The sequence below is a fragment of the Thamnophis sirtalis genome, unplaced genomic scaffold (assembly GCF_051295495.1).
Source record: "Thamnophis sirtalis isolate CommonGarterSnake01/CBP01778 unplaced genomic scaffold, rThaSir2_p1.2 scaffold_4, whole genome shotgun sequence".
NCBI classification, from domain to species: domain Eukaryota; kingdom Metazoa; phylum Chordata; class Lepidosauria; order Squamata; family Natricidae; genus Thamnophis; species Thamnophis sirtalis.
This window is the reverse complement of record NW_028261384.1, coordinates 53621351-53647429: the sequence shown is the minus strand read 5'-3', so window position 1 is coordinate 53647429 and position 26079 is coordinate 53621351. Positions and strand designations below refer to the sequence as shown.

Genomic DNA, 26079 nt, shown 5'->3' with positions numbered 1-26079 from the left:
CAGAATCTCATATGCCCAAAGTTGGAAACAAAAAATCATTCCCTCAAATGCAGAAATCATAAAAAAGGTGCTAGCAAGATGAAAAATGGACAAACTAACAATGGAACTAAGAGATAGAGAGGAAAACAGCGTACTACAAAATATGAAACAGGTGGTATAATTGGCTTGAAAAGAGATGTAAAATCAATGCATAAGGAACACATAGTAAACACAATGAAAAGAGATGGCATATACTTAGAAAGCAATAGAGATGGAAATATTGTATATAAATGTATATATTGTAAAAATGAGAAAGTATGAAACAAAGAAGAATATATATAATAGAATGGAAAATGGAAAACTGGAAACCAGAAAAAAGAAATACTGATAACAGAAAGTTGTAAAAGTATAATTGTGATTTTAATGTTTGGAAAATGTCAACTAAAAATATTTTTTTTAAAAAGTTTAAGGCCCCATTTGTCTGCTGTCAGCCATTAATTTTATGGATAAATATAGAAATCTAATGCACTACATACCACTGCCATTGAATATGACGTGGAAGTTACAATTTGTCCAGAAGGTAGGGATACATGGAGTGTTGTGTGTTCCTAGATTCACCTATAAGATGCAATGCCTCCCATTTTTCTTCTGGGTACAAGTCAGTGCTACTTATTACTTTAAAAGTCCTACGTGGAATCGGCAGGACTGCCTTTCTCTACCCAATCCACCAGAATGGGTAGATCCCTTCCTTTAAATACTGATATCTTATGGGAACTTGGAAACATGCCTTTTCTACTGCAGGCCTGCCCCATAGAACATCCCCCCACTTCGAGATCCAACATGCACTATCCCTCTATCTTTCCAGAGAGCACATAAATCCTGGCTCTTTTTCTAGGCAATGGGATAGGGTGAGGCCAGATAGAATGAGAATGTGGGTGCATTAAAAAAGTAAGGTCACAGTGCCAGATTTTTCTGTTTTTATTTTTATTGTGTTGGTTTACATACGGTTTACATACTTTTATACTGTTTTATTGGTTTTAAGCCACTCAGAGTTTCAAGATGGGCAGCTAATTAAATTATTTAAATTAAATTAATCACTTATTCTTGGTGGAAAAGCATCACATATAGTAGGAAAAAATAGGTAATATATTACCTGGTTTTGAATCAGTGCACAATTGATTTGACAGGTTCGTGGTTATTTTTTCTAGTCCCTCAAATGATGGCATGTAGAACCAATAGTCTTCTGATCCAGCCATGATTGCAAGTTCCTCAGGATTTGCGTCTTTTATTCCAATGGCATAAATAATAGTTCCTTTCTTTCTGAGTTCATTTGAAGTGCTATTCAGAATTGCCTTATCATGAGATACTCCATCAGTTATGACCATAAGAACTTGAGGGACACCATGGTGTATGCGGCTGCCATTCTCTTTAGTTAAAAGATCTTTTGAGAACTGAAGAGCCTTTGCTGTATATGTACGTCCCTCTAAAAGTGTGTTGTTGTCCTGAATAAATTTAATGATATCTGATCTTTTACTGTAAGTATTCAGCTTGAACATAATTTCTGGATTATCGGAATACTTTACTGCTCCAAACTGAACATGTTCTTTACCTACAACAGACTTATTTACAATGCCAATTATGAAGTTACTTATGAGAGCATAGTTAGTTTCACCAATACTGCTAGAACTATCAATTACAAAAACCAGATCTAAACGGGTTATCCTTTGGCACGCTGGAAAGAAAACAAGAAAAGATAAAGGTATCATTTACAAAGTATTTATATTGTCATATATCTTTATGCCTACATTCATATTCCTTTACAAATAAAAAGTGTATGAATTTTCATTAATGCTATATTTATTATAAATAGGTTACCTTGCTGATGTGCTAATGTTTCATTTATTTGAAAATGAATCTAATTGTTTTATAATTAAAGTTAACAAGCAGTTCTACATGCATTTTTACTGAAATGGTTAAGATAACTATCATCTGAAATTTTCTCACTGATAGTATGGGTATTTGATTTGAAATAGCTTTGAAAAAGTTATTTCCTTATTATTGGAATGAATGTGCACAATCTGCAGCAATACTTTAATCATATTTTCTTCAATTCTATTTTTTAAGAAAATGGTATCTAGACTAGGGATAATTGGAAAATTCTGTTATATTGTTATGTTTATCAATCAATTTTTGATACAGTTTAAAAATTAAATGCCACTATAAGAATGGCATGAACATTTGTATTACAAGATCACTGCAAAGAAGTTTTCAACAGCATCTGCTATTATGAGCACAAAGTACATTGCTGAGATTAAGTAATAGGAAAGCTTGTACCAGCTGCTACATTGTTCCCTAATCCAGTTCTTTTGCCCTATTATTGCTTTTTCTTAAGAAGAAGACAAGGCTAACTTCTCTCCCTTGCCATATTAAAAAATATAAATTTGCTCCCTGAAATATTAAGCAGGATTTGTTTTAATCCATTTTTAAACTATAATTTTCCAAAAGGTTAAAGTAGTGTTCATTTTAAATTGATTAATATATTATGGCCTTTTTTGAATTTGTCAAATACTGTGAGCCCCTAAGCATTCTTAATAGAAGTTTTGGTTCCATGTACATTCATATCTGGCTGAATCTGTTCTTCTAATTATTGATTCACAATCTAATCCAAAGAGAAGGTAAATAAAAGTTGTCTTTACCTCTTTACTTGGAGACTGCAATACTGCATGATAATTATCAAATGGTGGATAAACTGTCTAATATGGAGAGGGAATGGCTTGTGAAAGCCATTGGAGAAAGCAGCATAAATTAGATATTTATTAGATGGATTCAGTGGTGGGTTCTGGCAGGCACTACTGCCGGTTTGCTTGTGTATGGGCTGCATTAATGCACAGTGCAATTAATATTGCTCTGAACATGCTCAGAAGTGAAAAACAATATGGTGGCACCTATGGCACAGCCTGGAGAACTGGTTCAGGGGCATGGCAGGCCTGGGTCGCTGCCTGTTCCAGCAACCCAGGTGGCCAAACCACTGCCTGTTTCGCCGAACCAGTCCGAACCGGTAGGAATCCAACAATGGATGGATGCAAGAAAGGTAAAGGTTAGCATATGGCAGATTAAATCAATCCCAGGACAGAGCATAATGAATAATGTTAAGTTTGTTAGAATAATGAACAAGATGCTCATTAAGATTAATTTGTGGCACAAGACATCATCCATCAGATTTTAAGCATTGCTTTGCAATCCCAGGTAATGAAAGTAGCAAGGAGATGTAGACTTGTTCCATCCACTCTTGGTATTTATGCAATAATGGCGTGTTCCTGATTGGGGGGGGGGGCAAAAATGAACAAAAACCAGCCCATTTTTTGCTCATGTCTACCCTCCCCAACCCCAAGGAGCTCTCTGAACGCCTCCTACAAGTTATGCACAACCATTTTGATGAAGGGGTGTGGTTTTGGGAGGCAAAAGAATGCTGTATTCAGTGTATAAGATGCACCCAGATTTTCAGCCTCTTTTTGAGGGAAAATGGTGCATCTTATACTCCGAAAAGTAATTACTATGATTATTAATTTTTAAATTATTTTTAATTGAATCATTTTTAATTATGATTTTGGGTTTTTTAAACAATAAATTTACAGGAGAGAGGGTAAAGAAATATATATTTATCCTTTAAAATTGTACCATACAGATAAATATTGGTATTCCTAAATGAACAAATATATGAATAATTCAATATTCAAAAATATATTGAAATTTTAAAACAATTGACATACTGATATTTAAATCCAGTAAATAATAACATGAAAAACATGCTAGGATATGAGAATCAATATGAATCAATAAAATAATGTTCCACTTATATACTTAATGGAGAGAGAAAAACAAAAGTAGTTAATATCAGGATTTGGTTACAAATTAGACATAATCAAATTATTTGCTTTCAGCCTAGCAAAGTCCTAGTATTTGATCAGCCCAACTTTGGATAATTCAGCATACATATTGGTTTGCCCCTGGAAATTGGCAGAAACTGTATATTCACAGTGGTCAGCATTGTTGTCATTGATTTTTTTTAGCCCAAATATGCAGCTGGCATGCCAGCTTTGGATTCTTGAAACTGCTGCAATAGTCTTCATGAATAGCAATAACAATTAGACTTATATATCACTTCACATTGCTTTACAGCCACTCTAACCCATATACAGAGTCAGCCTAGTGCCCTTAACAATTTGGGTCATTTTACTGACCTTGGAAGGATGGAAGGCTGAATCAAACCTGAGCTGGTGAAAATTGAACTGCCAAATTGCTGGCAATCTGCAGTCGGCAGAAGTAGCCTGCAGTTCTGCATTCTAATCTTTGCCCCACCATGGTTCTACCCAAACTCCTTTCCTTTGGGTAGTGTATTTTTTGGACTATAAGACACACCGGAGTATAAGACACACCAAGATTTTGAAGAGGTAAATTTTTAAAAAAGTTTTTGCCCTCCCAGGCCCCCAGGAGCATTCCACAAGCTTCCCAAATCCTCTCCATGCCCTATTTTTTGTGAAAAATGGGGCATGCAGAAAGTTTGGGAGGCATGCAAAGTGCTCCTGGGGACCAGGGAGGACAAAAACATGAAGCGTTGGGGAGGGGGGTTGGGAGGTGAAAAATAGGCCGATCCCAAGCTGCAGCTAAAAAGGAACTTCTACCTGACCTAGAGAACTTCCATTTGTCACATGGTGAATGTCCTCGACCACCTGGACTTGGAAGGCTCAACCTTGAGCAAAGGGTTAAAGGCAGGCTCCCTAAATTGCTGATGCAGGATGATTTTCATTCGGGGGGGGGGGGTTGTGCTATGATTATAAAGGCTGGGGGAAAGATGGGGGGCAGGGAGAAGCTGCTGCACTGTGCTGTGGGCTTTCCAAAACTCCGGATGAGCTCGATCTTCCTAAAGGGTAAGACTTTTTATCAATCTCAAATCTGCTTTTCTCTACCCCTTCTGCAGCAGGGCAACACTAAACATCTCTCCTTGCACTTTATTTTTTCCCCTTCCCTCTGACCAGCGGTGACATGGAGCTGCTTCCCCCAAGGAGTGGCAGTTGGCTCGCTTCTTCTCTTAAGCGAGGAGGGAAAGACATGTGCAGCTGCTGAATGGCCGCCACTGTCATTGTGCTCAACCAGGAATAGCCCATGGGGTGGGGATCCCTTCCATTTGGATTAACGGTCCTCACGGTGGTGCCTGAATGGTGAAAGGGAAGCCCAAAATATACACCCCAGTAAGGCTGCCTCCTTGAACAACCGGGCTTGTTCACAGCCCTCTTCACAACCCCCCTTACTTAGTCTCAGGGCAAAAGCACGTGCCAGGCTGCAGGGAGATTCCCGACCCAGAACTCCTATATTCCGAAATGTCCTTTTCATTGCACAGTTCTTTCACTAGCCAAGATCCTGATTTTTGCATCTTGGAGCGAAGGGAAGGACGCGACAAACGGGTATGCAAACAGCAACCTTTATTGAGAACAGAGTGACTACGATTCAACGTGGCGTGGTTCGCGCCAAACATTTATACCTCCGGGTTTGAACGAGGAGCCAATGGGGCGTCGAGTAGCTCGACCTATCAGGGCGAGGATTGAACCGGCTCCGCCCGGGAACCAATCAGGAAGGGAGTCCTTCTTCCCGCGCTTGTATTTCCCGCGCTAGTATTCAACACCCCTCCCCCCCTAGTCAAAGAGTTCCCTAGGAAGGGCAAACATAGTCTTGTAAGTAGGTGGGACGGTGACGTTCTCGTCCCGACCCCCAGGTTGCTCGGCAGATCCCCTGCGTAAAGTGGATGGAGCCTGTCTAGGGGGGTTCGCAATCTCCTACCCATCAAGAGCTCCGCGGGACTTTTATTAGTCGTTGGGCAGGGTATGGAGTGCTGGCTCAAGAGGTAAGCTGCCACTCTTTCTTGCCAGTCGCCCTGGTCCATGCGGCCCAAGGCTTCTTTGGCTGAGCGAACTGCGCGCTCCGCCCGGCCGTTGCTAGCTGGGTGATAAGGGGCTGTGGCTGCGTGTCTGATTCCTTGTTCGGCCAGGAATTCTTGGAACGTGGTGGAGGTAAACTGGGGCCCATTGTCTGAGACTATCACATCCGGTAACCCATGGGTGGCGAACATCTTACGAAGGGCCCTCACTGTACTCTCTGCTGTGGTGGAGGTCATGATTACCAGCTCCACCCACTTGGAGTAAGCATCGACTACTATCATGAAGTTTCGGCCGTGGAAGGGGCCGGCAAAGTCAATGTGTAAACGGGACCATGGGCCTCTAGGGATTTCCCACTCACGAGGGGCGGCTGTGGGGGGATTCGGCCTAGAGTTTTGGCAGATCCTGCATCGGCCTACGTACTCTGCAATTTCCGAATCTAGCAAGGGCCACCACACATAGCTACGGGCTAAGGCTTTCATTCGCGCTATGCCTGGGTGGTTTTTGTGGAGTGCGGGCAGGATTCGTGCCCGCAGGGCTGTGGGGATCACTACCCTATCCCCCCAGACAAGACAACCCCCGTGAAGGGCGAGTTCGGCTTGTCGTGCTTTAAATGGTCGGAATCCTTCCGCTACCTTTTCCGTGGGCCAACCCCTCAAAACCCATGAAGCTACTTGGGATAGGACGGGGTCAGCCTTTGTGCAAGCTGCGACGTCCGCGGCAGAGACGGGGAGGTCGGATTCGGCGATGGACAAAATAGAGAGCGCGGGCACGTGGGCTGTGTCCGTCTCTGGCAAAGGGCAATGGCTCAGGGCGTCTGCGTGCCCTAGCTGCTTACCCGGACGGTATAACAGCGTATACGAATACGCCGTTAGGAACTCCCTCCAGCGTGTCATGCGGGGAGACAAAATGGGGGGGTTGGCTTGTCGCCTGCCAGTAGCCCCAGGAGCGGCTTGTGATCCGTGACAAGGGTGAAATTCCTACCATAGAGGTAGTCATGGAACCGCTTAATGCCGGACACTGCAGCCAGGGCTTCTTTATCGATTTGGCTGTAGTTCCGCTCCGTGGAGGAGAGTGTCCGGGAATAGAAAGCTATGGGGGCCTCTGAGCCGTTCGGGAGGGCATGGCTCAGGACCGCCCCTATACCATAGGGAGAGGCGTCGCAAGTCAGAACTAGGGGCATCCTATCGCTGTATTGAATTAGGACTGCCGACGAGGTCAGAATGTCTTTTATAGCCGCGAACGCGTGCGCTTCACGGCTACCCCATTGCCAGGCCGCTGACCGGTCAAGCAGTCGGTGTAGCGGCTCAGCTAGCGACGCCTTGTGGGGAATAAAAGGGGCGTAGAAGTTTAAAAGCCCCAGGAACGCCTGCAATTCCGCCCTAGAGGTGGGTGCGGGTGCGTTTTTGATGGCGGCGACTTTGGAAGGAGTGGGGTGGATGCCTTGGGCATCAATGAGGAACCCCAAGAATTCTACTTTGGGAACAGCAATTTCGCATTTGCTGCGCTTTAGTTTCAGTCCTGCCTCCCTAAAACGTGTGAGGACCTCCCGCAGTATTTTCAGGAGTTCCGAGTGGCTGGGGGCTGCGACCAGGACGTCGTCGAAGTAGGGAACGACGCCTGGGAGCCCGTGGAGCAACCGCTCCATGAGGCTCTGAAAAATCCCCGGGGCAACCGAAACGCCGAATTGGAGGCGGCGGCAACGGAAGGCCCCGCGGTGGGTGACGATGGTCTGGGCTGTAGCCGCATCGTCGTCTACGGGAAGCTGCTGGTAGGCCTGTGCCATATCTAGCTTGGCGAAAATGCGGCCCTGCCCTAAGGAGTGGAGTAGGTGTTGCACTACGGGAACCGGATATGGATTTGCCTGCAGGGCCAAATTGATGGTCGACTTATAGTCGGCACATATTCTCACCGATCCGTCGGGTTTGACCGGGAGGACTATGGGGGTTTCCCAACGGGCGTGATCTACGGGCTCGATTACCCCCTGCTCTATAAGCTTATCAAGTTCAGCGTCTACCTTTGCTCTCAATGCGAAGGGGACCCTGCGTGCCTTCAGCCTAATGGGAGCGACCTGGGGATCGAGGCAGAGGGAAATGGGGGTGCCCTTATAACAGCCCAATTTCCCATCGAACACATCTGCGAACTCATCTAGAACGCTATCTACGGTGAGGGGGACTACCCTGTGCACCCCCTCTATGGTGAGGCCCAAAGCGGGAAACCAATCCAACCCAAGGAGAGCGGGCAGATCGTTCCTGACGATTAGAACTGGGAGTTTCCCCTTAAAGTCTCCGTATTCCACCTGGATGTGGAATATTCCTGCCGTGGGAATCCCATTTCCCTGGTAGTCTAGGAGGGAGACCCCGACGGGGCGCAAACGGCTCTGGGGAACCCCGGGGCAAAGGCGGGAAAACAGGGCCCAAGATAGGAGAGAACGGGAAGACCCGGAGTCCACCTCCATTCGACAAAGCTGACCTTCGAGTCGGACGGCGGTGCTGATTTTGCGATCGCCGGCGGGAACGTGGGAAGCCTGGTAGACCACGCAGTCGGCGCTGGAGGGCTGGTAGGTTGAGTGGCAGTCCTCAGCTCACCTCGCAGGACGTGGCTGTTGGCGGCGTTGCGGTGCCTGGCGCTGGTCGCTGGGCTGCATGAACGAGGGGGCTGGCACGAGAGCCCGGCAGACCCTGGCGAGGTGTCCTTCTCCTCGGCAGCGGCGGCAGACGGCGGAACGGAACGGGCAGGATGCGCGGCTGTGGCGGCCGCCGCATCCGCGGCAAGGTGCGTTCGAGGCTGGCTGAGCGGGCGTCGGTGGTTGCTGGTGTGGCCTCCGCTTCGGCTGCGTCCTCATTTGTCCGACGGTTTCCTCCTCCTCGTCTTCAGCAGGAGAGAGGTCGTCGACGAGGTTCGTCTGGGTGGAAGGCCCCGCGGCGGTTTGCGCGGGGGTTCTCAGCTGGAGGCGTTCGATGTCGGCCGTGGATTGTTCGGAGAGCTCCGCTGCTCGCGCGGTCTCCACGGCTTGCATTAAGGTGATTTTGTGGTTCCGGAGCATGCGGCTGTGCAAATGCACGTCGCGGACCCCGCATACAAACTGCTCCACGAGGTTCTCCTCCAGGTCTGCAAAATCGCACTGGGCGGCCACTGTGCGCAAAGCCTCTAGAAACTGGCTGATGGATTCGTTGGGCTTCTGCACTCGGCGGCGGAAGGTGAAGCGGCGCGCGATCAGAGAGGGTGAGGGAGCGTAGTGGTTCCTCAGCCTGGACATCAGCTCGTCCCACCCAAGTTTGTAGGCTGGCCTCGGGGTGGCCAGGGCTCTCGCAGAGGCGAACATGGAAGGCTCACAGCAGGACAAGAAGAAGCTGCATTTCTCCTCGTCGGTCTGTGCCTGGTTCTTCGATGCGATTAAGTAGCACTCGAAACGCTCCATGAAGCCGTCCCATGATTCTCCGGCGGATCCGAATGGCGCGAAAGGAGGAAGCGATGATGCCATCGTGGTGTGGAGCCAGAGAGGGGGAGGAAAAGGGCGGAGAAAATTTTGCGTTCGCTGCCGGAGTTCTCAGCCTGAGGATAGCGTTCGTGCTGGTTCAGACGCGGTGGCAGCTGGCTTGTTCTTCTCCGTGGTTGCGGGAATCGGGATCCCACCTTCGTCGCCAGTTTTGCATCTTGGAGCGAAGGGAAGGACGCGACAAACGGGTATGCAAACAGCAACCTTTATTGAGAACAGAGTGACTACGATTCAACGTGGCGTGGTTCGCGCCAAACATTTATACCTCCGGGTTTGAACGAGGAGCCAATGGGGCGTCGAGTAGCTCGACCTATCAGGGCGAGGATTGAACCGGCTCCGCCCGGGAACCAATCAGGAAGGGAGTCCTTCTTCCCGCGCTTGTATTTCCCGCGCTAGTATTCAACACTGATGATGCCAATAGTTTTTTCCGGAGAGAAAGTGGAGATCCAGCATTCTGAGAAAAGCCTTCGTGGAGAGCAGATTGGTCCTCTTCCCTTCCTTCATTCCCACCGTCCTCCCTGATCTGTCATGCAGTGCTTATTGCTGTTGATGCTATTGCACCCAGCTACTGTATCTCTTTGCTGCATAACAGATCCGGGCAAATGGGGGCGGGGTGGAAGAAGGGAAGAGGCTCAATCTGCTCTCCATGAAGGAATTGCATGTGGATCATACCTCAAGAGAAATGGGATGCACGGGGTGGGGTTTCTGGAGGCCAAAAATGGCTGTGTTCAGTGTTTAAGATGCACCAACATGCATCTTAAACACATGCATGTTTTAGGGGGTGTGTGCATCTTATATTCTGAAAATACGGTAATCATTGCCACATCCCCACTTAATCTTAGAAAAATAATCTAACCAAAAGCTTCCATTTTTTTAACATCAAAGTTAAGTAAATCCTGAGATTTACAAGGGGAAGGATATCAGAGGAAAAAAGAAACCTGATTCAAATTATGTATGTGAGGAAAAAATCTTCTTACATCTACCAATTCTTGACTTCAGCAAGAATATATAGATGTTGTAGTATCAAAAAATGAGTGTGAATAAAAAATAGACATCATTTAATATGTTGATTTAATTTAATTAATGTAATGTAATGTAAATTAAATTCACATTAAATCACATTGAGTTAAAGAAACATTATTACTATATTCAATTCATAAGTACTCAATTGTTTATCTCTTTCCTTACATCACAAATTTCAAATAGCCAGAAAAATGCAGAGGGGTTCAATGAATTTTATGACTGAATGGAATATTTTAGCAATTGGTCAAAATGAAGCCCTAAATCCATTTAACTTCAGAAGTGGATCAGAAGTGGATATAATATTTTTCTCAAGTGCAGGGTCTGGGTTTCTTTTCCTAGATCAACGTGTTGATCCATTGTGTTGTGATGGGAATTAATCTACTAGCTTGATTCCGAGCCTGATGTTCTCTGAGACAGAATGAATGGCCAAAGTCATCTAGCTGGTTTTTTGTTTGGCCTAAAATGGGATTAGAAATTTCCTGGTTTCTGGTCTTATGCCTTAATCACTAAATCAAACTGGCCTTCCTTTTTTAAGGACATATTATCCTTATTCCAAAACACTTTTTAAAAAAGTGTATTTTGATCTTGTGATCTTTGATCCCAGGAAATCATCATTTTAAGATAGTATTTTCACAAAATCTGGCAAGTATACCTACGACATTTTGTCCACTCTTAAAGCAAATCTCATACTAAATTCTATGCTTTTTACAGTATCATTTTCATTTTCTTCAGAAATTTAGAAGGCCTATATTATTTTTATTCACCTAGACAAGTAGTCACTCATATAAACGCCCAAGAGCAAAAGACTGAATACTAACCTTTATATGGACTGCATATGTGAAACATGATGTCTTTCTCTATGTATTTTAGACTATCATAATCTGTCAAGTAAAACATATTTTTAGCTGTCCCACTGATCTCTAGTAATTGTGTACCATTGGCACCAATAATCCCAATGGAATAGATAATGACACCTTCTTTTCTTAGAGCACTGGCTGGTTTTCTTACATCATCGTGTGCTTCCCCATCTGTGAGGAGGATAAGAATTTTGTTGACAGAAGGCCGTGCTTTTTTTGCTGGTTTGAAATAATCAGAAACAAATTGCAGAGCGTTTCCAGTATAAGTGTTCTGTTGCATTTGAGCCATGTTCCCAATAGCATTAATAATGTAATCTTTTGATGAGTTGAGTTGGAACTCTTCTTTATTGGTGCTACTGAACTGAACAACACCAAATTGTACTTCATCTAGACCAACACTGCACTTATCTACCAATTCTTGCATGAACTTCTTCATCTTCTCAAAATCCTGATCGCTTATACTTCCAGAGCTGTCCACTAAAAACATGACATCAGCTTTCATTTTCTCACAGGCTACATGGGAAAAAGAATAATTATTTGGGTTAAACCACTGCATTTCTATGAATCTAGTAGAAAAGAAAAGCAAGTTTCAGGAACATTGCTTCTTATTTATTTCTCGCCAAATAAGTCCTGAAATCCACATCAGAAGCTATGTTTACATGAAAACCTGCCTTTTTAACAATATCCAAATATGGAATGAAATTCATTTCTTAGCAGTATGTTTGAAGCATATTTCATTATATTTTCAGTATCAGTTAAAATACTTTAGATAACTTCAGGCCTTTTCATTCTTATATTTCTACAGCTATTTTGTAATATTATTTGATCATGTCAGGAATGCCTATTTTAGCATTGGCGTTATTGTATATAGATCTAGATGTAATCTTTTGAATTATTTCCTGGCAAATACAATTATCCCAGTTTCTTGCAATGCTGCAGAAATGGTTTGCATTGCTTTCTTTTGAGAAATATTTACAACAGCAAATCAGTTAATCAAAGTGGAATGCAGAAGAATGCCATCCTCAGTCATCCTAAAAGGTCACCTTAAACCTCTTCAAAAATTTGTAATGTAAACATAATATTTACATTACATAAAATAAAACAGAAATTTTTCAAAGATCATCTGTCCGGGTTTATAACACTAAATTAATATCAGCTGCCAGTCTAAATTATAATGGGACTGATTTTGCTCAGCACTTATGTTCCCTTTCTAATCAGTCATTGAAAGTTTAAAATACTGAAGTCAACAAAAGTTCATCCAGTTAAAATGGAGTAATTTATAGCTGTTATAGTTTATTTTGTTTAGCTGATCTTCCTATTTCAGAGTTCAACTGGGGAAAGGGATAACAGCAGTGTATTTGGAGGGGAAGAAAGCCTTCACAAATGCAGCATCTTCTAACAAGTCTGGACCAATGCAGTTCAAGTGCTCAATAGAAAATATCTCTCTGCTATCTATAGAGTTAACAGTCATTTACAACATATAGTAAGTCATTATGTAGGGCAAATAGGCAGAAGACTACCAGAGTGAATTCATGAACATCAACTAGCAATCAGAAACACAATGGAAATTCCTTCATTTCACAACATATGAACAGACATAATCATACAGTTTCAACAACACAGGACAAACTATGAAATAGTTTACACTCACTAGTACTGATGATGTTACCTAATCAGGAAATGAAATGTCTGCAAGCAAACAGTCAAGTTTAGAAAGCACCAAAGACTCTACATAACAGAACATATCATATTTCATTTAAAGAACTAGTGGATGCTTCTTACCTTTTTCAGAACATATGTCTTGAACAATTTTATTTTTTATATTTTTCAAGGATTCAAACTGTTCCGCATAGTAAACCTTTGATTTTGAGTCTGCAATCTCATTTAACTGTGTAATATTAGCAGGTTTCACACCAATAGCATAAATATTGACAGCTGATTTTCTTAGCATTTTAGAAGGTTCCAGCACATTATCATGTGCTTTTCCATCTGTCAGTACAATGAGATAAGAAGGAACTTTGCCCTCTCGCTGGTTTTTTGCCTTTTCAAATAATAGCTGCATAGACCGTATAGCAGCTCCAGTATACGTATCTCCTCCCCTTTGGATTATATTATTAATGGCTTTTTCTACATGGCTGATTTTTGTATACTCATCAAGTTCAAATTCTTTTTTATAAACAGTTGCAAACTGAACAACTCCAAATCGAACATGATTACGTCCTATGGTAAATATCTTAATTACTTCCTTTAGGAATGTCTTCATCTTAATAAAATCGGAGGGGCTGATGCTTGATGAACCATCAACGAGAAAGTAAATATCAGCCTTTTCTGTTTCCATGCATCCTGAACAAACAAATAAATTTTAGACAGGTCAGAGGCAGGTAAATAACTTATTCTCCTCCACAATGACTAATTGAAATTCTGCATTGAGGAGGATTTGCAAAGTCTCTGCAAAATAGTTTTCCTCGGTCTCCAAATTTTGTAGATAGTCCAGAAGGATATCATACTCAATGACATCAAAAGCTGCTGAGAAGTCTAATAGGATCTCATGGCATGCATTCTTCCTCTCAAATCACTTGGTCAAACACACTGCAGACCCCTGAAGGAGCTAGGAAAGGCATGCATCAACCATAAGTAGTGGAGTCACATGAGAGAGCACCCTATTCACTACATTGGAATTTGCAGGTCAGAAGGAATGCCAGAAAAAGCAGTTAAATGATATCTCTGAAGGATATGAGCATTATTATTAAGATTTCAAGTAGAACTTCATATTTGGGATCTCATACTACTGGCATTATTTATTCATTTATTATTGCTTTTGAATCTCATTGTAATCAAAAACTTTTTTATGATTTACAATTTAATAATGCACAATAAAAAATTAAAAGCAAAACTGAAAATAATGTAAATGAAAATATCTTACATCGAGATAATCAATAGCAGATAATAAAAATAAAAGATTGGAGTGCTCAGAGAGTGATTGGCCCAAAATCACCCAGTTCAAGTTGAAGCTTGCACTCAATATCTTCCACTTTCTAGCCTAATGCTCTAAACAAACTGGCCCTCAAAATTTATTTGAATTTTACTCACCCAACTGCAATGGAGACTGATTTGTCAGAATGTGTCAAAAACATGAGAGAAAAGGCAAGTGATAGAGTTGGGTGGTTTAAAAACAAGACAAAGCAAAACAAGTATTCAAATATTTTCAGCTGATTTAACTAGATGACATGCATTTCATCAATGATATTACCTGATCGGAATTCTTTTGTTCTTTCAGCTTGGGCAAAAAACAAATGAATGTGCTCAAACAGTTTTTCCTTAAAAATTTTAGACTTATCTGTGAGGTTTGAAAAATGGTCAACTTTTATAATATTTCTATTTGGGGGATAGGATACTACTCCCCCTAACTGTGTGATATTAGCCCCTTCAATGCTTATGGCAAATACCGTCACACCCTTCTGCAAAAGGAGACTTGATGCTTCAGTTACACTATCCTCAGAGGATCTGTGGGTGATGATGGTAGCTATTTGTTCCACACCTTCTGTCTTTCTGCTTCCAGCACTTTCAGTAAAAATTATTTCTCTGGTAAAGTTCAAGGCAGCACCTAATTTGGCTTTTCCTTCCCTGGGAGAAAAGCTCTTGATCTTAAATACAAGATTGTTTATCTCTGTTTCTGTGTTAAGTTGAGAAAGTACACGAGGCTCATTGCTGTATGTCACTAGACCAATTCTGACGCAGCTTTTCTGCACATCAAGAGAGGTTGCTGTGTTTTGTAAGAAAGATACAATATATTCACTATTTGTAGGTGAAACGACTTCATCGACCACAAACACAACATCTGCAATTAAATCATCAGAACAATCCGCAACTGCAACAACAACAAAAAAAGAACACACCATATTATTAACTCTCTTTTCTTAATGATTTCTTTCTTTTTTGCAGGCTTTCCACTTGGCATTTGCCAGAGTCTCTCACCAATATATTAAAATTTCTTTTTAATTTTAAAAAATGCTAGCAAGCATATTTTTAACCAGAAATTCCTATAGGTTTTGTGTGGATACTCTTTGAACACAAATAAGAGAGGGTCAAATTATTCTACAACGCACCAGAGGGCAGGTCAAGAAACAATGGTTGGAAACCAACCAAAGCGAGAAGCACCCTGAAATTAAGGAGAAACTTCCTAACAGTGAGGACAATTAACCAGTGGAACAGCTTACCTTTAGAAATGTAGGTGCTCTGTCACTGGAGGTTTTAAGAAGAGACTACTAGTTAATTATCTGAAATAGTATAGGTTCTCCTGCTTGGGCAGGGGGCTGCACTAGAAGACCTCGAAGGTCTTTTCCAGCTCATTCTATTCTATTCTATTCTATTCTATTCTATTCACATTAGAAAATAAAAATTTAGAGTATCTGTAGTCCAATTCTTTGTCTTTAGATGTGAACCATAAAGCAAAACTAAGAAATATTTCTGAACAACTAAAGTACCTTCCACAAATGTGCTTTTAGAAAAGCAACCAGACATATCCATTATAGTAGTTTTCTTGCACTAAATCTCCTACAGCAGTTATTTTATAAGAATATGTACAACATAGTCTCCCATTCCTTAATTTGTCCCCTAAGAGTGGGCTATCCCAGGAAAATAATAATGTGATTCTAGGGATTGTCTACTCCTGATCATGACTGAAGTGAAAAGTAGGATATGAAAAACAGATCCTTGGGCTAGAAAAAGTGCAGGTAGGAGCCTAGGGAAGAATAATATAATTCAGTGAAATGGATGAGGGTTGTGTAAATGAAAATAATGGAGAAAAATAAAATTCCTGATACTGTATTCCAGCCTTAGGGAATCATCCTAAGGGAGGTTTTTGTGACTATGATGCAAGGGGAAAAAATTAACAGCTCTGTCCTGGAACATGACTATTTGCAAAATGATCCTTTCACAAAATGTACATGTAGGACTTATTGAAAGCAATTAGCAAAATAGAATTGTTTAAAGATTCTACCTTCTCTCCTATTAGAAAGACTAAATTTAGAGGAAGAAGTTCAGTATTAAAAAAGAAAGAAAATCTTCCTCTGTAGGCCGTTCAGTCCTACATCATCATTCTGTTCTGGGGATTTATTTAGGAATCATGGATCCTAGATACCTGCAATGGCAAGTCATTTACTTAATCTCCCCTAAGGAAATGGAAGAAGAAAAAAGCATCCTTCCCTCCCAGGTAATGTTGTAGGAGCTCCAATTTCAGAATGGCATGAGATGAATAATACATTTGTGCTATATACCAGTGTTTCTCAGACTGGCTGGAGAATTCTAGGAGTAGAAGACCACTTGGGTTCTTCAAAATTGTGCTTTTCCAACACTGCAGGCCAACAATTCTCTCAAATGATAAATTTGCATGATATCCTTTTCTCAATGAATACAAATCCTTTCATTAGGAGCTACAATTTGGCAAAAAATTAGTACATTTTAATCTATATGTTACATATGTTCTCAAATACTGCATACAATATAGCAACTGTTCAATTGGACATGCATGGATAAACTATGAAGTAAACTTCAAAGTAGGTTTTGGAGGTCTACGATTTCTCCTACAAAAGCCCAGACAGGGATTTTTTAAAATTTAAATACTAATTGTTCCAGGACGCTCCAACTTATGTTTTAAAACCCATCCCAAACCTTCATGGTTAATCTAATAATATTAGTGATAATGTGCTGCATTATTTCTTTTACCTTTTATGGGTATGCTATGAGCAAAAGTTGTACTTGGTGGGTTAGTTGTGGAGATGACTAAGCTCTCATCTATTGTTACAGCTGATTCAATGACAGACAATATATTTGAGGAAAACTTTTGCAGATCTTTTAGTGTATCAAAATGGTAACTGAATGGATGTGTGGCCATTGACTGTAGGTCTTGCTCAGATGCATTCGGCATTCCTAAAGCAATTATTTTTATCCCATCTTCTCTCATTAATGTGGCAGGTCCTTCCACATCATCTTGTGATACTCCTGAAGTTGTAACGATCAAAACCTGGTGTCTGTCTCTTCTTGGTGCCTTAAAAATAGTCTTGTGGATCTTTTGTAGGGCATTCCCAGTCCTTAAAGGGCCACCCCGGAATGAAAATATCTTTTTAATATGGTTCAGCATAGGGTTTTTTCCTCTGAAGTTATCCAGCTGGAATTCAACATGGATATCATCACTGTATTGAACAAGTGCAAGGCGATATTTATTTGGCCCTATTGGAAGATTGCTGATCATTCTATTCACATTATTTTTTAATGAGAGAAAACCTTGTCTGCCGAGGGTATTAGAGCTGTCAATCAGAAGGACAACATCTACAGATTCAGAGGCTACATCAAAAACAAAACAAGAGTTAATGTATAAAACATTATTGTAAATGTGTTTGAATATTAGTAGCTTGGGGTGGTAGTTAGGCTATTGGTTTGCATTCCAAACTTGGCAATTTGGTCGCAAACATTTTGTCAACATCCAAGGAGACATCATCAGTGCCTTTTTGAATTGTGCTTGTCTGTCAGAACTCTGGCCTTTAAATACCTTTTTTGTTGTTCGTAGTCGCAAAGTCGTGTCCAACCCATCGCAATCCTATGGACAACATTCCTTCAGGCCTTCCTGTCCTCTACCATCCCCCTGAGTCCATTTAAATTCACACCAACTGCTTCAGTGACTCCATCCAGCAACCTCATTCTCTATCATTCCCTTCTTCCTTTGCCCTCAATTGTTCCCAGCACTAGGCTCTTCTCCAGTGAGTACTTCCTTCTCATTAGGTGAATTTCATCTTCAGGATTTGGCCTTCTAAAGAGCAGTCAGGGTTGATCTCCTCTAGGACTGACCGGTTTGATAATCTTGCAGTTCAAAGAACTTGCAGGAGTCTTCTCCAGCACCATAGTTCAAAGGCCTCAATTCTTTGGTGCTCAGCCTTCATTATGGTCCAACTTTCACAGCTATACATTGCAACTGGAAAAACCATAGCCTTGACTACATGCACTTTTGTTGGCAGGGTGATGCCTCTGCTTTTTAGTACAACAAACAACATTCAGACTAATTTGTATCTCATAAATATGTATTTTTGGTAAAAACCCATGGACAGTACCAAAAATACCATTTTATGAGATGTAAATTAATCTGAATGTTGTTCATTTGGATATTTCTGAATATGGTCTAAATAAAACACGCAGAGACTCAGAAATATTCCAACAAACAGTATTCAAACTAATTTGCATCTCATAAAAAGGTATTTAAAGACCTGTATTCTGACAAATGAGCACAATTCAAAATGCACTGATGATGTCTCCTTGAATGATGATGAAATGTTTGCAAGCAAACTGCCAAGCTCAAACCAACTGCCTAAATTATTGTAAACTGCATGGGTGCAATTAAAGAGCAATATAAACATTTTCATAAATCATCATATATAATCCATATTCTCCCATCCTCACAGTTTGGCCCAATTTACTTAATATACAATTGAGGCTTTTTTGTTTTTCTACTTGCCTAAAACTTTTCTCACTCAAAATCAAACCTATGCATTTTGACAAAGAAAGTAACAATGTCAAAGTCATTCAATGTTTTTAATAATATTTTTAATTTTTAACCAACACCACCCATCTGCTGCAAAAAACTGTGCCATGTAATTGACTAATACAAATACAGGACAAGCTGCATTAACAAGTTATGATGAATTTCCAAAAGGAAAATAAAATACCAGGTTGCTGTGTTTTAGAAGCCTGGGTCCCAAGAATAACAAGGAGCAAAGTCAGAAGCATTTTCAGATTGTAATAGTTGATCAGTGAATAAATCTAGAAATACAAATAAGAACAAAGTAACAATGACAATATCAACAATAATGTCATCTTATATCTTCAAATTAAATATTTCTTTCATCTAACCAAAGCCTTCTAATATTGGTCCCTAGCATGATGCCTGCTTGATTGAATTCTAATTAGGTTAGTTTCCTGAATCAATATGACCAATAATTCTAAAGCATCCAGGATGAGTAAGACCACTTTTGAAAATCATTGCATTGCAAATTAGCTGTCAATGTCTCTTCCTTTGCTTGCCAAACTTGGAACAATGACATTAGCTTTAATAGTAACCAATGACTACATTGTTGATAGCTTGCCTCAGTTTCAAAATCCGCCCGGGGTCCTCCGGGAGTGGGCGGCATACAAAACTAATAAAACAAATAAATTCAAAGGGAAGATTTTATTTTATTTTTATAGCTTGGTTGGTCCCTGATATGAGAACAGGAATGGAATGCCTTTTGGCAGGCAGAACTTAGTAGAATAAACTCCCAAGAATCTGATGGTTGAACATCCTAGAATGCAAGCTAGTTCCAATTAACATGAAACAGGCATAAGAATTGGAATCAAAACAGTCATTTTAGACTACCCTAGTATTATAATCTTCACTAGTAGCAATTGTTTGGCTTCTTTAATGGTAAACTTCTAGATCATCTGCAGTAGGTGGGCAAAATGTGCATTATGATAAGTGCAGCATCATGCACCTGCTATCTTGCAAATTTGGACCATCCTCTCCCCCTCCCCCATAAAAGCAGTATACAATATACTTCTGTAAACCATGAATTACCTACCCCAACTGCCATATAGTCCAATGTAGTGAAAACAAGGCTTTGAAGTGTCCATAACTAATACAGTGTTTTTTGTTTCTGAACAATATGTTCTGATTCATTTAAAATTTTCCTTCAGTTTTCTGATTTTTAATATAATAAATCTTTCCAACAAATAGAATAATAAAAAATAAACTCCAGAAAAATGTAATTTAATCTCTTCTCTTGAAGAACCTATTTATTTTAATTAATTCTAGGAAAGAAAGCATTTGAAAATATGGCAGCAATTAGGTGGCTTACTGTTCAGTGAAATATTTGTGGTCTACTGGATAAAAGATTTGACAATCACTTAAGAGTATAAAACTCATTACAACTATTTTGATTGCAGTAATAGTAGTGTGAGGCCTGCAATTATATCCCTTTTAGGATCTTTGGCCTGCCACACTCTCTCTTATTTCATTATGCTGTTTCATTAGTGTAGTGTTTCATTCATTAGTGTTCATTAGTAGTTGGAAGTGGGGAATAGAAAGGAGTAGAATTGTGGAATGTGTTGTTGTCATTCTTTTCTAGAAGCTCAAGGTAATCTTTTGCCTCTGCATCTCTGCTCCTGACCGGAACCAGCTGAGTGGAGATGCCAGCGTGGAAGAAGATTGGACCATGTGATGGATTTGTGGGTGTGGGGACAAGATCATGAACTTTCAACTGGGTGGGAATCCGATGTAACTTCCAGAATTGGGATTTCACAGATGTGCTAAGATGTCTGACTTATTAAATTGGAACTTTAAGGATCGTTTTGCCTTGGACTCTGATTTAATTCTGCATGATACTTGGAACGCTTACAAGTAGTTATTAAACAAACCTTCTCCCTTTTATACCTTATGGAAATTTGTCTTTAGCAATAATGATATCTGATCCTACTTTATCTATCCTTACCAAGAGGCTAAGTGAAACAGATACTAAATTAAACATGTTGTGATATGTTTATTAAGATTACTAGTATGATTATAGTTATTGTTGTACCTTTTCTCAAAATTAATTATGCCTAGAAAACACACTGTTCAGATAGACATGGATTTTTTATGTTTTTAAAGAAAAAAATGTAGCAATAAAACATATTAAAAAATGTCAAGAGTCATGAAAGGATAGTTCACCCATAATGATTTCCTATTGCAAGGGAATGTGAGAGGTACTAATAAGTAAATAAGGTGGTTGTTGTTAGTTGCAAAGTCGTGTCCGATCCATCCCAAGAGCCACCTTAAGAGCCAAGGTGGCGCAGTGGTTAAATGCAGCACTGCAGGCTACTGCTAGATCAGCAGTTCAGCGGTTCAAATCTCACCGGCTCAGGGTTGACTCAGCCTTCCATCCTTCCGAGGTGGGTAAAATGAGGACCCAGATTGTTGGGGGCAATATGCTGACTCTCTGTAAACCGCTTAGAGAGGCCTGAAAGGCCTATGAAGCGGTATATAAGTCTACTGCTATTATTGCTACCATCCCGACCCCATGGTCCACATAAATAAGGTAATAAGGCATTAAAAATTCAATGCAGAGAAAACTAAAGTTTTGCACTTAGACAAGAAAAAATGAAAACTACCAAATAGATTGGGTGATATCAGGCTTAATAGCAGTAACTGTGAGAGGGATCTTCGAGTCTTACTGGGCAACCAGTTAAATGTGAGCCAACAATATGTGGCAGCCACAAAAAAAAAATCAATGCAATCCTAAGTTGTATTAACAGAGGGATTCAATTAAGATCAAGTGAATTATTATTACTACTCTACAAAGCCTTAGTAATACCACACATGGAATACTGCATCCAGTTTTGGTTACCATACTATAAAAAAAAAGGTTGAGACCAGGGGTGAAACCCTTCCTGTTTGGCCTGGTTTGGTAGGGACGATTGTCCCTGGTTCTGTAATCAGTAATAAAAAAAAAGCTTCCGAGGATCAGGCGGCTCAGCTGTGAGCCACATGTGATCATTGGAAGTGTTCCCCCCCCCACTTTTTAAAGCATTTTTTCCTGCAGTTCAGGTGAATATGCAGGAAAAAATGCTTTAAAAAGGGTGGGGGAGGTTCCAACGATTGCGTGACTCACAGCTAATCCGTGCAATTGTCTGAAGATTCCCCCACCCACTTTTTTCCCCTGCTGGTTCAGGCAAATAGGCAGGAAAAAATGTTTTAAAAAGTGGGAAAAAATGCTTCCAACGGTTGTGCAGATCAGCTGTGAGCTGCGTGATCATCAGAACCTTTCCCCCTCCACTTTTTAAAGCATTTTCACTCAAACTGGCAGGAAAAAAATGTTTTAAAAAGTGAAAAAATGTTGGCCATGCCCGCCCACTCACATGACCTCCCCAAGCCATGCCCACAGAACCAGCCTCAAAAAAATTTAGATTTCACCACTGGTTGAGATCTAGAAAGTGCAGAGAAAAGCAACAAAGATGGTTAGCGGACTGAAACATATGAAGAACAGTTACAGGAACTGAACATGGCTAGTCTAGTGAAGAGAAAGACCAGGGGAGACATGATAGCAGTGTTCCAATATTTGAGGGGCTGTCACAAAAAGAGAGGATGTCAACCTGTTTTCAAAAGTACCTGAAGGTCAGACAAGGAATAATGGATGGGAATTCACCCAGAAATGAGGAGAAACTTTCTGTCAGTGAGAGCGATCAACCAATGGAACAACTTGCTTTCAGAAGTTGTGGGAGCTTCATCACTGGAAGCTTTCAAGAAGAGACTGGACTGCCATCTGTGAGAAATGTTACAGGATCTTCTGCTTGCGCACAAATTCACCCTGTACAGATTTATGACAACATGGGAGAAATAGAACTTCTATAATTCAATTCAATAAAACATGTCATCTATATCCCTCCATCTTGCTATGTTTAAACTATATTTATCTTAACATTCTTTTGACCTACTTAATCTGTAATATTCTTTCCCCCCCTTCAAAAACTATATATCAAGGCGTTTTACACAAGCATATTTTAATTTAAAAGTCATCTATAATTGTTCCCTTTAGAATCATTACTTGATTATCGAAGTGCAGTCTCCTGCAGATGTGCGGGGCTTTTATTGTATAACAGAAATTGGATTTTCTTTGAAGCAGAAAGCCAATAAAAAAATCCAATTTCAATCCAATTATACAGAGAAATAAATGGAATTGTCAAAAAGCAGTGGGATTGGGGCAACTTCTGACTTCCTGGCTGCTTCCTCATTTAGTTTCATTAAAAGTCACTGGCAGGGATCATCAGAAATCTTCCTTCCTTCCTTCCCTCCCCCCTCCCCCCCATGAAGATGATTAAACACTGACATGAATGAGTCATTCTACTAACTCAGTTCATTTTACTGTGAGTTTGATATTTAATCAAATGCTTGCACTTCCATACGAAAACAGAGTAAAAGAAAAAATACTATGTTAACTAGAGATGCATGAATCATCTTTATCAGGTGTTTTATGCATGCATTCCTAATCCTGGTCTATCTCATTTCTCATTAATGAACATGTTTAAAATAAAGAAATAATTCTAGTATATATAATTTTATATTTATACATTGAATGTATAAATGAATATATGTTTATTCATATTGGAATATATTTTAATTATGGATTTGAGGTGAATATATCCATTTTTATATCCATCTCATTCAACATATTTTGATATTTTCTAAAACTGAAAAGAGCATTGCAAAATCTAAAATAATTCAATAAGCAAAAATAATAATTGCATAATGGTTTGGCCATTCATTTGCAGCATGGGGCAAATCAATCATGTTGTTTCAGATTTTGCAAATACCAAATTCTTCATGCATCACTCTTTGTTCAGATGGATTATTATTATACTCAGGTTGTAATATATCATTATTTGTAATATATATTTATTAACTCTAATGAGACTTCATTCTAAACACATGCAAGACCGCAGGATTTTCCCCCCAGAAAAATCTATATTTACAGATGCTTTGAAGCATTCCCAATACATAGAGAGGCAAAATTTTAAATAAGTGAAATTTCATTTTTGCATATTTATAACAAAAGGAAACAAATCATAATCCTATGCAAATTTAAAAATTAAGAAACATTGATTTTAATGAGGTATGCTTTTACATATATGTCCATAGAATTACAGATTCAATTACTCAATGAAATAAATGAATTAGCTTATCATGATAACATCAGCTATGAGTATTTTTTAAAAATAAAATCATCTCAAAGTTGTATATACTCTAGCTGCACAAAATAATGAAAATTCAGGAAAGGTGCAAGGTAAAAGGAAAGAAATAGCCACAATGTGTGAACAATACTACATCATCAGAAGGATGATATATTGTTTAAAATAATATTGCTAGAATCAGTACTTATTTCCTAATTGAAAATTGAATGTATATACATTTGAGAAGAATGTACTACTATTGCAATATTAAGTAGACAGCAATACTATTTCTAGTGTCAAATCAATTTCTCCATTGTCTTGCATATTATTTTACAATGTCAAGCAAATATTTCCAATATCAAAAATTCTCAATATCTTTTCCCAATATCAATAATTAACAGTTAAAGTTAAATGGACAACATGCGAAAGCCATCTTTCTATTCTGAAGAAGGTATCTCAATATCTAAATAGCAGAGAAGGATCCAGGAGAAGGATCAGACTAACTAACGTTTGTAGTCAACCTGAAAATGACTTCAAATGACTTACCAGTTAATTGGATGCTTATAATGTCATCTTCTGTAAAGTATCTGGGAAAGACCAGCTCTTTTATGATCAGCACTATCCCATAAATCTTTTCAAAAGACAGCAATTCATTTCCATAAAAAGTCCCTGCTTGTCCCAGCTGAGAAGTTTCAAGTTTGGCCTGTTTCCCACATTCCATTGCATCATGGTTCTGAATCCAAGTCAAAAGCCGAAGTATCAAAGATAAAGCTTGGCTGTTACTGCCCCCCCCCCCATTTTGTTTTTACATTTTTACTCCTAACTTTTAAGGCTCCCTTGACCTTTAAAACTACACAAAATCCTACATACACAATTATTTTCATTTTCATAAAAGATTTTCTCTTCACCCCCTCCCATTCTGGTTCTTGCAGCTGGACAGATGAGGACTTTTTTCCTGTGACTTTCTTTACTGGTTACAATGCTGCTATCTTTCATTCTGCCTCTCACATCTGTTACTCTTCCCTTCTATTCTTATCGTAGACTTTGTTTAAATAGCCAAATACTCTAGCAACTCATTGGCAGTGTTTTTTTTTTTTAAATAGAAAAAGGATTTGGGGAAATTCATTGGCAGCACTTCATATTAAGGAATAATTCCAGATAAAATAAACACAATCAAAATTTATTCATGAGCTGCTGGGCGCATTTGCACTGGATTCAAAACCTTTCTGCGCGTAAACATACGAAGAACAGTTGTAAGGAATTAGCTATGTCTGCTTTAATAAAAAGAAGAACAAGGGATGATATGATAGCAGTGTTCCAATATTTAAGAGGCTGACACAAAGAAGAGGAGTCAATCTATTATTGAAAGCACCTACAGGAAAGACAAGAAACAACGGATGGAAACCAATCAAGGAGACAAGCAATCTAGAACTAAGGAGAAATTTCCTGATAATGAGAACAATTAATCAGTGAAATGACTTGCTTCAATACTGGAGGTTTTAGAATAGAATTCTTTATTGGCCAAGTGTGATTGGACACAGAAGGAATTTGTATCTGGTGCATAATCTCTCAGTGTACATGCAAGCAATAAGTGATAAATCATAGTCATCATAAAAATACATTCATCATAAATCATAAGATACAACACTTAGTCATAATTGTAGGGTACTAAATAAGCAATCAACATAAATCATACCAGGATACTAAGTAAACAAAATAATTCATAAGAAAGAAGCAACAAAGTTATAGTCAAAAGAATATAAGGAGATAGGTAATCGGTAATAGACAATAGGAAAGATGAGAAGAAGAATATAATATAGCCTTAGTAGATAGTTTGACAATGTTGTGGAATTAAATGTTTAGTAGAGTGATAGCATGGGGAAAAATGTGCCTAGTTGTTCTGACATGCCCTATAACATCAATTTGAGGTAGAAGTTGAAATAGTTTATATCCAGGATGCAAGAGGTCTGTAGATATTTTCACAGTCGTCTTTCTGGCTTTACAGGTTCTCAATGGAAGACAGAATGGTAGCAATGTTTTTTTCTGCAGTTCTAATTACCTGCTA

General features: G+C 39.8%; 1 protein-coding gene across 1 annotated transcript in view; it reads right to left on the bottom strand.

The window, feature by feature from the left end:
• Positions 1 to 24639, bottom strand: part of LOC106546748 (collagen alpha-6(VI) chain) — a 104203-nt gene extending 79564 nt beyond the window's left edge. The window contains exons 1-8 of the mRNA XM_087714385.1: positions 24561 to 24639; positions 22456 to 22654; positions 19004 to 19097; positions 17013 to 17630; positions 14539 to 15156; positions 13071 to 13631; positions 11250 to 11801; positions 1133 to 1711 (exon numbers count right to left, since the gene is read on the bottom strand). Of these exons, the coding sequence (XP_087570511.1) occupies positions 1133 to 1711; positions 11250 to 11801; positions 13071 to 13631; positions 14539 to 15156; positions 17013 to 17630; positions 19004 to 19064 (2989 nt within the window). The 5' untranslated portion in view covers positions 19065 to 19097; positions 22456 to 22654; positions 24561 to 24639. The remainder of the gene's footprint in view (positions 1 to 1132; positions 1712 to 11249; positions 11802 to 13070; positions 13632 to 14538; positions 15157 to 17012; positions 17631 to 19003; positions 19098 to 22455; positions 22655 to 24560) is intronic.
• Between the last annotated feature and the right edge of the window lie 1440 nt (positions 24640 to 26079).